Source organism: Sinocyclocheilus anshuiensis, unplaced genomic scaffold (genome assembly GCF_001515605.1).
Source record: "Sinocyclocheilus anshuiensis isolate Anshui unplaced genomic scaffold, SAMN03320099.WGS_v1.1 scaffold1396, whole genome shotgun sequence".
Classification (NCBI taxonomy): Eukaryota; Metazoa; Chordata; class Actinopteri; order Cypriniformes; family Cyprinidae; genus Sinocyclocheilus; species Sinocyclocheilus anshuiensis.
In genome coordinates this window covers 110,037-124,991 of record NW_015544208.1, presented here as the reverse complement: position 1 = coordinate 124,991, position 14,955 = coordinate 110,037, and the positions used below count along the sequence as shown (strand labels likewise).

The following is a 14,955-nucleotide window of genomic DNA, read 5'->3' as shown; positions in this document are numbered from 1 at the left end:
AACAAGGTGTTGGAATCATTCCTCAAAGATTTTGGTCCATATTGACATGATAGCATCACACAGTTGCTGCAGATTTGTCGGCTGCACGTCCATGATGCGAATCTCCCGTTCCACCACATCCCAAAGGTGCTCTATTGAATTGAGATCTGGTGACTGTGGAGGCCATTTGAGTAAAATGAACTCATTGTCATGTTCAAGAAACCAGTCTGAGATGATTTGAGCTTTGTGACATGGTGCATTATCCTGCTGGAAGTAGCCATCAGAAGATGGGTACACTGTAGTCATAAAGGGATGCCATGTGATTGGCTGATTAGCAATTTGTGTTACCAAGCAATTGAACAGGTGTACCTAATAAAGTGGTCGGTGAGTGTAATATGCATTCTTTATAACAACTTGCATACAACATCCTTCCTTCTTTCAAGCAGACATTTATTTATATAAATTAAATTTAGATTAATCCTTATTAGGGCTACTAAAGTGATTCATTGAAAAGCAGTGAGTGATTTTCTCCCTTTCTTTTGTTGATTCATTAACAATAAGGGCACAGACAACAGCAACTAAATTAGGCTGCTGTCCCTTTAAAACTGACTGTGCGCCACGGATTCAATAGTTATACTAGTACAAACTTCCGATATTCTCACAACAGTTTACATTCACTTAAGACGTAACCGGGTATGTTTACGTGAATACTCGTCGAATCGTTTTGTGTGTATTTCTGCAAATGAACTGATTTCAGTAGTCGTGCGCTGTTTGAGAGGTACTTTTCTGTGTGCGTGATTCGTGATTTTAACATTTTATGAGACGTGTAGCAAGTGTATGCAAACATATGATCAGAGCCAGTTCAAATGTGTGCATCTACCCTCCCTTCCACGCAGGAGATTCGTTCTGACGGGGTCTTTTCCCAATCGTCCCTCCCTAACATTTTTGTCTCGTTTTTATTCGTTGATGAAAATGACAATAGATTTTTGCCATTGTTTTTGTCATTCAAAAAGTCGTTATCATCTCATTTTCGTCTGTCAAAAAATGTTGTTGATGAAAATTATGACGAAAATTATTAATCAATTAAATTAACACTGAATGGAGGCAGATCTGAATACAAGCTTGCAGTCTGTAGAGTGCAACAGTCAGGTTCCTGAAGTTAAAATCCCATTTATTTTCTCCATAAGGGAAATTATTTTTAATGATAACTTGTGAGTCTTTAAAGAGCTGTTTAAGTTAGTACTTGATCTAACGGTTTCTTCTGTTTTAACTTTAGGTATTCTTTAAAACAGCCAGCACATTTAAGAACTGACTTGTTTATTTCAAAGAATGCCGGTCATTTAGGGATCCTTGTTTCTTTGTTAGGCTGGAAGGGTGGGATTTGTTGAATATAATCTCTAGAAGAAAAAAAAAACAAAAGCTGAAGGTTGTCCCAGATTCTGTAGCTTTTTTCCTCGACATGTCATGACTGATGCAGAGAAACAGTAATTGGTTGAACTGTTCATTGGGATGTTTCAGGCAGTTCCACAGTCTGGATGGGAAGGATGCTGCATTTTTAGACACAATGTTGTATGCGGGGTGTGAGGTTCATCGGTTTGACCCCAGCGGTCGAGGGAGTCGAGAGCCTGCATCTATTAAGAATCATCGGGCTTGGTTAGACTGGAGAAATCCACACCGTCATGCAGGCCTCATGGGTAATGTACACCACAGGCTGCTTGACATTATGGACTCCCTGGGCCACACCATGGTACTTACACCCAAATACACTAATTCTATGATTCTTTTACATGCACTAAAAGTCACGTATCATTTCACACTCACCGTCCAGTGCTGAATCTGTAGTGAATCACCACCTTTATGTACTTAAGTCTTTGTTCACACTAGGGCGTCATCGCAACAGTGACTCATAAGATGAGGTGCACTTCAGGGAATATGTGTATTATATTTAATCACTAGTCATTAAAAAAAAAAAACAGATTTCATACTAATACAATATTTTTTCTTGTTTTTTTGGTTGCTCCTATAATGTCACATTAATTTAGTGTCTGTTTATGTAGGTGGATGTTCTGCGTATGGATTTGGAGAGCGCTGAATGGCGCATATTAGAAAGCTGGATTAAGGATGGAACTCTCAGAAGGATCAATCAGCTCATTCTGACCATTCATATGCAGTGGGCGGGGTTTGAGGTGGGTGGTGCCGAAGAGGAGGTGGTGCGTTTCTGGTACAGTGTACTGAGAGCCCTCCGCATCTCAGGACTCCAACTCGTGTATTCGGCACACGGCCCAGTAAACATAGTGCTGAGACACAAACTGGCCGACTCACACAGCTCATACACACTCAGCTGGATAAGGACAAGCGAGCAGCCCAGATAGCCAACCGAAGAATCACTGCAAAAGACACTTAGATGCAGAAGCAAAACTCCAATTCCATGGAAAAGATGACAGATGTGTCTAAGAGTGCTTTAAACTAAAACAGCATAATTTAATGAGGCTGACGCGTTGAATACATACAAATATACATCACATTTCTAAGAGTTAAAGTTGCATATTAGTATTATTTTGTTTCTCTGCACAGGCTAAGTCTAAGACATGCCGTCTAGTGATTGTGAACGGTATTGCAATGATTCAACTGCATTTGTGCGCACAAGTAAAATCTGCTGTGATAATTTTTAACACGTTAAATTAACGTCATTTTTATAAAACAGGGCTACGTGCAATATTTTACAAGTGCACTCTTTTATATGAAATAAACTGTACACAAAATGTTTATTAGAATTGTGTCCTATTTGTTTTTCGGTGAGTAATGAAATCCTGGGCTGCATTTGATTCACAAAAAATGTTAAAGACAAATAACGGGCATTCCTTGATCTCTTATCACTTGTGGCTTTTTCTCCTCTGAATGTCGCCATGTTTCGTATTTGTTCGGACTGGCCCGATGTTCAGGAATGTTGATTAGCCCTCCCCTCCGTGTAGAAACTGCGAACAGATGTTTTCAAGCCGCTAGGGTGGAGTTGCGCTTTAAAGATTCCAGTTTCCATATCCGCCCCTTTTCTGTGATTGACGGACGCATCCGCCAATAGTATCTTTGGATGAACATGCACCGTCCAATCAAAAGTTACCAAATGCGGGACTGAGCAGTCGCTGCCATACAACTCTTGTTACAGTACTTGTAGACATTTTGTCGTTTTAGAAAGTTATGGACGGAATTAACCTCAGGGAATGGTACTGCTGAGGTAGCCAAAAGACGTCGGCATCTAAGGCCAAATCCATATATATATTCAGGTAAGACTGAGAAGTACTTTATATGTGCGTAAAGTATTAAAGAGTCGCAGTTGGGTTGGCGAGTTGACAGTATGTAGTCAGCTAACGCTAACACTTCCTGCTCTGCACTGACGCCTCGGAGAGTTTAGGCCTCAGCTACTAGTTTTTTAAGTATTTTAAACAGTCGTGACAAATAACCCTTTGTTAATTTGATAGCTTTAACTTTGAACTGGACATCAGTTTACTGGGAACAACTTTGATTTGATCTTATCTTGTCACAAACAAAGTTAGGTTGGTATGTTGTGAACATAGACTGTATGGTTGTGAACTAGAGCCTCCACTGCCTCCCAATATAGGAAGTCTGATGGGTGAACATTTTTTTCCTTTATGCACAAGCATTTTTTTTTTTCTGAATTTAACCCGAATTATATTACACTTAAAACTGGATTCAGATGTGTAAAATTATTCCTATCTGTACATTTAACATGTATATAAAAAGTTATATAGTCATAACATGGTGAAAGGATATGATTGGTTGTTTATAAATGGGTCAGTTGTGACCTTTTAATAACCACAGATAAAACACCTTTTAAAATAAAATGTATATCAAATATAAATAGCCCGAAGACAAGAAGTGTTAATGGGTAGTTGCTTGCTGCTGGTGTTAACTGCAGAAAGTAGGATATAAGTTGTCTTGGCAGAAGAAACACCGCAGCAGTTTTGGTTCTGCTTTGGACACACATATAAATAAGGCTGTGAGTGTGGTTGTGCTGAATATGTGGAAAAAGCACCAGACCATATTGTAGATTCTGCCTCCCCAGCTAATGACAGGATTTTTAATGCATTGAATTCTTTTTTTCTTTTTTTTTGGTCTCAAAGAGGAAGGTGACAGATAAGCTCCCATCATGCCTTTGGTGACGCGAAACATCGAACCAAGGCACCTCTGTCGCCAGTCACTGCCAAATACAATCAAGAGTGAACTGGAGTGTGTGACCAACATCACACTTGCCAACATCATTCGCCAGCTTGGATCACTTAGTAAGTGTTTGTGTAATGGGGTGTGTACTGAAGTAAATCGGTTGTGTGTTGCTGCTTTTAAGCTGTCATTTAATCATAGGTAAGTATGCAGAGGATGTGTTCGGCGAACTGTTTGTCCAGGCCAGCTCGTTTGCCGAACGGGTCAACACGCTGGGAGAGAGAGTGGACAAGCTGCAGGTCAAAGTCACCCAGCTGGACCCTAAAGAAGAGGAAGGTAAGAGACATTGGGTTCTACTAAGATTTTACCTTATAATGATGTGGCATATTAGTCATATTTTCCTTTGGTTTAATAACATTTTATTTGGACCACACTGTTTTGTACAGAAAACAGAATTGTTAATGCTGAGTTTTGATTAAGTTTTGAACAGTATTATTCCATGTTGTTTTATTTTGTATTTGCCTTAGCTCATTTGTATTATTATTATTATTATTTTATATTTATTTTTTATTAAATTTTCTTCTCATTTACTTTTTATGCATCTCCAACTCTGTTTTTAATTGATTTTACTCTGACAAAAAACACATGACTTTTTATATATATAATCCCAATCCAAACCACTTCTATTTGTGGTTAGAATCTGATTTAAAAAAACGTTTTTTCAAAAAAGTTAAGCTGTCATGAGAGGTCTGGTGAGAGCCCTGAGGATGGCTGTAATGTTACTTGTTTTTAACCAATAACTTTTAAGTTTATTTTCTAGAAAACACCTTTTCTTTCAAGAAAAATCTGTTTTTGAAATGCTTTTTGTTGTCAGCCGTCAGATCAGATTTCAAGTGCTTTCTCGTACCTGTCACTGTAATGTCATGCAGAAAGCACAGCAGTGTGTCTATAGCTGTATCTGAATTCACTCCTGTTTGCTCATGTGGCATTCACTGTATTAATATACTGTATAAATAGTACATTAATGTTTCTGACGCACTTGATGAGTTCAATAAGCAACATGTCAAGAGCAGAGGCGAAATTAGTGGTTTTCCCCATCTACTCCCCTGTATCTCTTGGCGTCATAGTGATTACTATGGCAACACAGATTTGATATAACCACTTGCAAAATGAGACTAGCCATAAATATCAGATCTGTGTGCGTTGTGAACAAAGCCTTAATTTGTGGTTTTTCGAGCAATGATGCAAAATATTAATTAATTCCAAATGTCATTACCTGTCTTTGTTCCTTTCTTTTTACTTCCTCCTATTTTGGCTTTCTCGTTCCAGTTTCTCTTCAGGCCATTACCAGCCGCAAAGCCTTCCACTCCAATTTCATCCAGGATCAGAAGCTCTTCATTAGGGTGTCACTACCGCAACCTATCCAAGAGACCTATCTGACCTGCAGCCAGCCACCCCCACTCAACAATCTGAGCTGTTACAGGTAAACACACCATCACATCTGATCTCCATGTACTGACCATATACAGGCATGTGAAACTCTTTATATTCATCACAATATATTAATTGTATTGCTTCAGAATATGGTTATTTTGTTTCAGTATAAGGTGGTTAAAGTGTTTTCTGTTTTCCAGGGAGGATGGAAAGGAGGCTCTCAAGTTCTACACTGATCCGTCTTATTTCTTTGACCTCTGGAAAGAGAAAATGCTTCAAGATACCAAGGACATTATGAAAGAGAAACGCAAACATAAGGTGGGACATGAGAGTATGAAGCATGCGTACACATGTACAGCAACACCTCAAAATACCAACCAGAATGCATGAGCTTCTGTAACCATGTTTATTTCTCTGTTTATTGAGAGCAGAAGAAGAAAGATGACAACCCTAACCGAAGGAACTTGAACCCTCGAAAGATCAAAACCCGTAAAGATGAATGGGAACGCCGGAAAATGGGGGAGGAGTTTGTGGTTCCCAAAAACGATAGCTTGGGGTAATGAAAACTAGGGCCAGGCTGACTATATTTTAACTTCCTTTTGATGAACAGTATTGCCGGGCTTCAGACTGCAACTAAAACAGTCGCATTTGCGAACAGAAATATTAATTTGCGAGTGAAGTTTTTGCTGAGGTCACCACTGGCGACTAAATATATCTATGTTATAACTAGAGATGCACCGATTGACCGGCCAGTGATCGGAATCGGCCGAGTTTTCGCATGACCGGCCCGGATTGGTGACCGGCTGTCAGTCTCATGTCTTGCCGGTTCTGAGCCAATCCTTATATTGCCAGCGGGGCCGGCAATAACGTCATGTCATGTTCGCGTGAGAATGATTCTAATTTTAATTGCATTCAGTGTAAACGGCAACTGATAATGTATTTATGTCGTGCCAGATGAGGCTTACACAGCCTGAGTGAGTGTGTGAGAGAAACAGCACACACAAAGGAACTCACAGAAATTTTAGATGCATACTGCGGTAGAAAAAAAAGATATTTACAAAATATTATTTAGGTAAGCAATATTATATGGCCATGATGTTTCCCCAAATATCAATATCAACACGATTGCAATGTGACACTGATTTTATACAATAGTATTTCAATAAACAAGAAGTTAGACTTAGATTTTAGACAAAATATTGACTGTTTTTGCTAAATTTCGCTGACGAAAATAGTTCCGATCAAAGCCACAGCAGAACTGTTGTGTCTCCGAGCAACACAGCAGTGTTTAGTTACTGAATGAATCCACGTTTTTGAACGAATCGAGTGAGTCAATGATTCAGTGACCCATTCATAAGGACAGTCACTTGCCTCGTTTCTGAATGAATCGGCCGTTTCAATGAATCGGTTGAATTAATGAATAACTCAAAACCGTCATCTGTCGTTAAAACAGACATTTTCTGCCACCTACTGGTGGTTTAGTCGTATTAAAAGTATCATTGCATTTTTTCAACATTTATTTTGTATGTTTTAAAAAACATGTAAAACATTCATCTTATAAAATTATTTATGCATTTTAAATTTTGCAGTGTAAATGCATTTATGGCACCTCAGCTTCATCAAACTGTCTGTGTAAATGCATCTAATGCCACTTTAGATGGAGCTTCTGTTTCCTCAGCAGTGGAAAGATAGTTTGTTTAACTAATTTCTTTTGAATGGTAACAGCTCTACAGTTTCTTATTATTCTAACTGAATTAATTGAAACAAAGTAAGAATTTGATGTGAAAGATGACACATTTAATAAGGTTGGGGGAAATGACCATTTATAAACAGTGGGAAATGACATCTGTTTTGTTACATACAGCAACTCATTTTAAGTTAACTATTTCTTCCTCTTTCCAGTCACAGAGCACTTTATTTTGAGAGTTGTTTTAAGTGAGAGAAAATCTGTAACTTAGTCCAGATTGGGGGAATTGTAATGTTTAATCATTTCTTTTATTATGTCAATAATTTTTGCAATGAAATTTGCATAGATTTTTGTTTGTATATGCTATCAATTATAGTTCTTAGAAAGAAAATGCGGAATCGGCAAAAATCGGTATCGGCAGGTCACACTTCCAAAGAAATCGGAAATCGGAATCGGCCAAGAAAATTGCAATCGGTGCAACTCTAGTTATGACTTAAAAATGTGTATGTAATGCCTTTTTCCTGATTGTTTTGCGATCACATCTTTTGTTAATTTGACGTGATAAACGGAGATAAAGCACATCAAAGTTTTAGTGGAAAAAAGAGTTTCAAACAACTCAGTTGTGCAGCATTAGCGAGATCGAAATGACGGAGACGTGCAAGTAAAAGTGCACAAAAGCAGTGTCTATTTCGTTCTCAACTTGAACATACTATAACAGGTAAAGCTGTCAGCTGTGTGGATATTGGCAATATCGTTAACAGTTCTCGTTTATAATCATTACTAATAGGGCTTCTTCTTATCAAGATCTTAGCTGTGTTCTGTTAATACGTGAACTTCATATTATTTGAAGCGCACTTGCCGTCCAATAATCGCAAAAGGCTTTGTTCCTTTTTAATAAACAGTATCAGCTTTAAAATTATGCCAAATTCATAACGAAATTCAAATAATAAATACGGTTTTGGTGCTCTTTAATGAAGCAGGATCGATCGCTTTAGCGCTTCATTTCTAGCGACACGTGACCCATTAATATCTTTCTCTTTACTATTATAGTACAAAATGAACATCAAAAGGTAGGCTATTTAATAAGAAAGCCTACAGTACAACTTACTGAAATGTCTTATGCAAAAGCTCATTCAGTGTTTCAAACTGCGGAAAACGTGTAAAGCTTGTAAACATTGCAACGTAATAATACATTTACCTCAGAATAACCGTTCAGTGTCCATAAGCTCATCAGTCAGCTAAAAATAACTATAAAGAGGAGCATTTTGCTATATTTATGCGCTATTGCATATTAATATTTTTACTTAACCTGTTTTGTACATGATTCAACTCCTACAAAATTGCATTTTAGTAATGAAGAAAAACACTGAATGTGTGAAAGACACAAGACAACATTTATAGGATGCACTGACTGAGGAGGAGCCCAAACTACACTCAGTCTGTAATGAACAATTCTTTGTGTCTGTATATTTCAAGTTGGAAAAGACATTTAGTTCCCACTTTAAGTGAACCTTAGTTCCCAGGTCATCTACAAGATGGATTAAAATGCTGATAAAGTCAAGAAAAGATGAGTCTTAAACACATGCCAATATGATTGAAATGTTAAAATGTAAATAATAATAAAATAAATAAAACATGTTTATTCTGTGGCACCTAAAAAAAATAATTTGGTGCCTAGGTTTTTTCTTATAGGAGCCAATGGCTCCTTACTCAATTTTTTTTATCTGGAGCCCTGATTATTGATTCTTAAATCCCAAGAATCTGTCTTTTAGTCTGTTCTTTTCAGTTTATGCTTGAAGTAAACATTATTTGAAGCACATCTTCCATCCAATAACTGCAATAAGTTTTGTGAGTTTCGAGTTTCGTAACAAAGTCCAATCTTTCAAATTCTGTCAATTTTATACCAAATTCAATTTATCAATGTCATTTTGATGCTCTTTCTTGTGGTGTGACAGATCACTGCAGCAGTGAACCGATCGTCTCTTCCTTTTCACTAGTTATGTTGAAAGAAACAGTACAACTTACTGAAATATATCATGTTTCATGCAATATCTCAGTTTCAACCATGGAAAGAACAGCATGTCACAATGCAGCATTTACCTCAGCGAAGCCATTCAGTGTCCATTGTTTGTTAGGTAGCTAGAAAAAAATAACTCTAGGGAGGAGCTTTTGCTAAATACATACACTATACCAAATGATTATTAATATTTATTATTTTTACTTAAAACGTAAGTGTTGTCTTCATTATTTACGTTCAACTAAATCATTTATACCACCATTTAGATTTTTATATTTCAACAAGTTGGAGTAGAAACATTATTATTTATTCAAATATGAAAAAAATGCCTCATGCGCAATTTAAATGTTTGTATTCAACTCAGTTTTCTTTTAAATGTTGATTGTTATATACAAAAATTAATATATTGTATATGGACTCTTTTGTTAATTCTAACCTTTAATGGTAGCAATCTACCAACTGACAGGATTCCCCGTTTAGTTTACAGCTTTAGTTGAGAGAGATTTTATTCCTGAAGTACCATGTACTCTACCTGATATGCATTATGTCCAAATCGAGCCTAAATCGACTCAAAAGCTTCTGAATAGAATTGGATTGTAAAATCTGTCAATGCAATAGCATGACGCAGCATGAATGTTGAATTAAATTATTGATATCTGTATTTAATATTTCTCTTTATGTGTCTCTAACAGCAACTCTTCAGAAGTGTTGAACGGCAGTATTGGCTCTGGTGATGATGGATTTAATCACTCTGATGGCTATTTGGACCAAAGCACTAACTCCTACATCTATGATCCCAGCTCTCCTCTCCCACCTCCAATGCAAGAGGACTTCCCACCACCACCACCTCCAGACATGCCGTGAGTGTCTTAAAATAGCCTACAATTTCTCTCTTGTTGAGTATCAAGTGCAGATGGTTTTTTGAGCTGACAAGCGTTTATCCTCTTGCAGGTATAATGATGTATCTGGTGGTCCTCCTCCGAAGCGTGGCAGTCTTTTAAGCCCCAGTCATCCTCCTCCAGCTCCACCAGCGATGCCTTCTTCTCCAGGCCGTCCAACTGTTGCTCCTCCTCTGGCACCGCCACCACCTCCACCTCCCGGTGGCATGATCCCACCTCCGCCACCTCTAGGTTTTGATTCGCCCCCCTCTCCTCCTCCATTCTCCAGCAATGCTGTTTCCATCCCACCACCCATGGAAACCTGTAGTCTAGCTCCTCCACCGCCACCCATGGCGGGGGGACCACCTCCTCCTCCCCCTCCACCTCCTCCTCCAGGTCCTCCTCTACCTTCTGCTCCAGCCCCACCTCCCTCAGGAGGAGTCTCTGCTCCCGCCGCACCCAAAGCCCAGCCTGCTCCAGCCGCAAGCGATGCTCGCAGCGACCTTCTTTCAGCTATCCGTCAAGGTAACATAACTACATACATTTACACTCTTTAAAAGTTTGATTCAGCCAGATTAAACCATTATAACATAATCACATAAGTTTTATAGGTGAAATCCAGTCATTCCAATAGGAATCTGCGCTAGCGTGAGGGCAAAAAAGTTCTCTAAGCAGATTTCACTCATGTTCAAATTGGTCATGTGAATTCGCTGTGCAGACCACCAGACAGCTGCTTGGTTTGAAAGTGTTTTATATATCTTTGTTATTTATATTGAACAGTGAACCTTTTTTCACTAATGTGACTGCACTTTTAGTCTGCCTGAAATTATTTTTGTGAAGTTGAACTAACAGACCTAGATAATGAGATTGTCACTTGGCTTAGTCTAGCATGTGTATATACATTAAGGGTGCATTCACACTTGGCATGTTTGGTTCGATTAAAACGAACCCTGGTGCGATTGCTCTGTTAGTGCGGTTCATTTGAGCATGTGTGAATGCTGCCATCCGAACCCTGGTGCGCACCAAACAAGCGGACCGAGACCGCTGAAAAGATGGGTCTCGTTCCGCTTCCAAACGAACTTTGGTGCAGTTCGAATGATATATGAACGCAACACGGACCAAATACTTCTAAACAAACCAAAAACAGGAAGTAATGACAAAATGCGACACTATGTGACATGATTTGATGACGCGGTGTAACCAAAACAAAATGAGCAGAGGGCAAACGTGGAGCAACGATAAGGTAAAGTGCCTTTTATGAGCTCCTTGTGAGTTTGCAGGTGGTGAAAATAAAATTATATGTACACGTAAGAATGAGCGCGCTTAGTCCAGCAGACGGCATTAGGTGTGTTCGACATAAAGCGACTTGAACGCTTTAAGTCTAACGCACCTTTTGTTTGGGGTGTTCGGTGAGTTCCGTCACGATATATATGTCATTCAAGCCGACCAATCAGGTTGTGAACGTATCACTATGCCTTTAGGTTCGGTGTCTTTAGGTTCGCTGTCAAAAATGCCAATGTGAACGCTAAGCGGACCAGGACCAAATGTATCATTTTCCTTTTTGGTCCGGACCAAATGAACCAAACAAACCGAACTACAAGTGTGAACACACCCTAAGTTCAGTTTTATTTCTAGAGCACATTTAAGCACGGAACAAGGCCGACCAAAGTGCTGCACAGCAAACAGTAAAATACAATAAAGAGAGAAAAATCAGTACACAAATTAAAACTATATAAGAGCCACACGTTGCTACATATTAAAAGCCAAAGAGAAGAGATGGGTTTTAAGATATGACTTGAACTCTGATAAAGTGGAAGCCATTCTAATGTGAACTGGTAAGTTGTTCCAGAGGGTGGGACCAGCCACTTCAAAGGCTTATTAGACATTAATTGTCCTTGCGTGCATGCTCCAAAAACAACGCACATTGGGTATTTTATCTTTCAAATATTAGATTACACTTTGCGTCACGTATACTTGGACTGACAGACTATAATTTGACTAAGCAAAAACCTGCCGCTGCTTGATTATAACGTAATGTAAACATGCTGACTGTAAATTTACTGACTTATTTACACCTGAAATTAACATGTTAAGGTGATCTGATCTCAAGTAGTCAGAGCTAAATTTAGGTGTAGATGGGATCCAAAATATTTAATGATTGATTGCGCGCATTCAAAAGAGCATTCGGAAGTCAGAAATGTTGCCCCATCGTATTTGTAGTGTAAATGCTAATGTGTCGTGGACAGAAGTGAAGGGCTGCCTGCTTGCCTGTCTGTTTATTGTGCTAAAACAATGGCTTTAAACAACTTTGAAAGAAAACAGCAGTATTTATTTCAGTTCAGTTTAGCAAAATCTTATCACTGGAGGTTATTGCGATGCACTTAAGATACCTGTATAAGCAACCATTTAAACCTTTGTTTGGGGTTCGTTAGATTTTTTTATGTTTTTGAAAGTCTCTTATACTCACCAAGGCTGTGTTTATTTGATCAAAAATACAGTAAAACAGTAATATTGTGAGATATTGTTACAACATAGAATAACTCTTTTCTATTTATATATTTTAAAATGTAATTCATTCCTGTAATGACAAATCAGAATTTTCAGTAGCCATTACTTCAATATTCAGTCACATGATCCATCAGAAATTCTAATATGTTGATTTGGTGTTCAAGAAATATTTTCTTATTAATATCAATGTTGAAAATAGTTGTGTGGCTAAATATTTTTGTGAAAACTACGGTGCGTTTTTTTTTTTTTTTTTTTTTTCCAGGATTCTTTTGATGATTTAGTTAACAAGATCAGCATTTGTAACATTTCTAGTGTCTTTATTGTCACTTTTGATCAATATAATGCATCTTTGCAGAATAAAAGTATTTTAAAATCTCACTTTTGAACAGTAGCGTATGCCATGTGTTTGAAGAGTAATGTCTTACTGAACACTTGTCTTACCTGAATGATTAACAGATGTTAATACCACAAGTTAACAAGGTGTTCAGATCATTTCTACACACTGGGAGTATGAAAGGTTTATTAAAATGTCTCTGAGCTTGCTGTAATTGTGTCTGTGTGTGTAGGATTTAACCTGCGTAAAGTGGAGGAACAGCGAGAGCAGGAGAAGAGAGATCACGTGGGCAATGATGTCTCAGCCATCCTGTCCCGCCGCATTGCCGTGGAGTGCAGCGACTCTGAGGATGATTCATCCGAATTTGATGATGATGAGTGGTCTGACTAAAGCTATCGTCCCGCTCTTCGTCACCTGTGCGATGACATTAAGATCATTCCTTTTAGACCTCACACTTCTCATATTACCTGTTTACCTACAGTGAGGCCAAAAGCAAATAAGGGGAAGAGTGTGTGTCCAGAGGGTTGAGTTTAATCTAAATGAGAGAGTGAATTATTTAGTTGATAAGCCTTCTCCTGTTTCAGAGCACCTGTGCCTCTATATAATGTGGCCAAAGGTAAACCGAAACTGTGTGTGTGTGTATACTTCCATATTTTCCTCTTGATGCATCAGTATCGTTTCTGTTAAAATCCCACATGATTTAACATAACTGTATTAACTAATCAACTAAAGCCTTCCTTATAGCCAAGACTAGACACACTTTCTAATGCAGATATTTAAAATAGTAAGATGTTTTGTGTCTATGATAGTTTTTGCACCTTGTAGGATGAAATAACCTTGTATTTCATTGCAGTACGTATTCATGCTCCTTGACCAAAAGTCATTATCTGTTTAAATGGCATCCGGCTGTGTCTGTGCTGTTTTCAGCCCTCAGGTCTGACTGAATGATGTTTATGTCAGCCTCACAGTACTACCAGTAGTTTTTTCTTTGTTTAGCCCAAGTGCCTGCTTCATAATGCCTGTTGTTTTAATGCCAAAGTTTTAGAAATTATGCAAGATTTTGAAATCAAAGAAAAGTGAGATTGTTTTATTTGATACATGTGGGTAATAATTATGATTTTTTTTCTATCAGCAACTGAAATAAAATCTTAAATATACTGTGTCCGTCTGCTGTTACAGATGTTTTAGAAGAGTGTTGAGTGCATAGCTGAACTTTTTTCTACATGTATGAGCTTGCATGTGCAGGGGCTTTTAAAGACTTCAAACTGTACAGCAGCATGCCTATTATGCTGCTTGGGTTGGGGTAAACATTCAATCCACACAGGTGGTCTTGAGCTTCATGAGTAGTTTGAGAAATAAACAATGCAACAGGCCAGATCATCTCAATGATTTAATGTTTTTTTTGTTTTTTTACAATTTATACTTTGTAAATGAGATTTTAATACAAATCCAAACATTTAAAACCCATTCACTAATGCCGATAACTGTAACATTGTAATAACAATTGTTCTAATTCAATGAGAATATGTAAGCCCACACTACACCTATAACCATAATGATAGAGGAACTATCAGAATCTGCCGTCTTTAAAGAGCTCAAGCCTTTAAAGTGGCAGATGACAAAACTGCACACTCATTAAAAGCAGAACGTTATATGTGGTGTTTGGTGTGAAGCACTGATATCGTTATATTTATCAATCTTGGTGTGAACGGGCCTAAAGTGTCCTACTCAGTCAGCAACACAACCTTGCAATTAGTAAAAAATATCTGCTGCACAGTAAATAAGGCAGTAGGTTGATTTTTACTGTTGGTAAAAAAACATGTAACTTAATTCTAGATATTCATAGCAGTGTTATTTTAGTATCTTTGAGATACTGTTAGTTATAGTTTTATTATAATATATATATATTGCATTTTATTCGTGTTTTTAAACATCTTTTTAA

The 14,955-nt window shown here is 37.9% G+C and overlaps 2 protein-coding genes across 2 annotated transcripts in view; both read left to right on the top strand.

Annotated features, from left to right (window-relative positions):
* Window positions 1–2,724, top strand: part of LOC107697043 (methyltransferase-like protein 24) — a 5,914-nt gene extending 3,190 nt beyond the window's left edge. Inside the window, exons 4-5 of the mRNA XM_016497674.1 lie at window positions 1,510–1,726; window positions 2,037–2,724. Of these exons, the coding sequence (XP_016353160.1) occupies window positions 1,510–1,726; window positions 2,037–2,351 (532 nt within the window). The 3' untranslated portion in view covers window positions 2,352–2,724. The remainder of the gene's footprint in view (window positions 1–1,509; window positions 1,727–2,036) is intronic.
* A 387-nt stretch (window positions 2,725–3,111) lies between these two features.
* Window positions 3,112–14,406, top strand: LOC107697052 (wiskott-Aldrich syndrome protein family member 2-like). The gene is made up of 9 exons (XM_016497689.1): window positions 3,112–3,260; window positions 4,119–4,277; window positions 4,357–4,491; window positions 5,485–5,638; window positions 5,790–5,907; window positions 6,021–6,145; window positions 9,986–10,153; window positions 10,245–10,696; window positions 13,246–14,406. The coding sequence occupies exons 2-9, from the start codon at window positions 4,145–4,147 to the stop codon at window positions 13,401–13,403; spliced, it is 1,443 nt and encodes a 480-aa protein (XP_016353175.1). The 5' UTR covers window positions 3,112–3,260; window positions 4,119–4,144; the 3' UTR covers window positions 13,404–14,406.
* The last annotated feature ends 549 nt before the right edge of the window (window positions 14,407–14,955 follow it).

What these genes read in the sequence shown, in the direction of transcription:
- LOC107697052 (XM_016497689.1), top strand. Translation starts at nt 4,145, where the DNA reads ATGCCTTTGGTGACGCGAAACATCGAACCAAGGCACCTCTGTCGCCAG. An exon ending in TCGCCAGCTTGGATCACTTA is followed by an intron (nt 4,278 to 4,356) that starts GTAAGTGTTTGT and finishes ATTTAATCATAG; the next exon opens with GTAAGTATGCAGAGGATGTG. An exon ending in CCACCACCTCCAGACATGCC is followed by an intron (nt 10,154 to 10,244) that starts GTGAGTGTCTTA and finishes ATCCTCTTGCAG; the next exon opens with GTATAATGATGTATCTGGTG.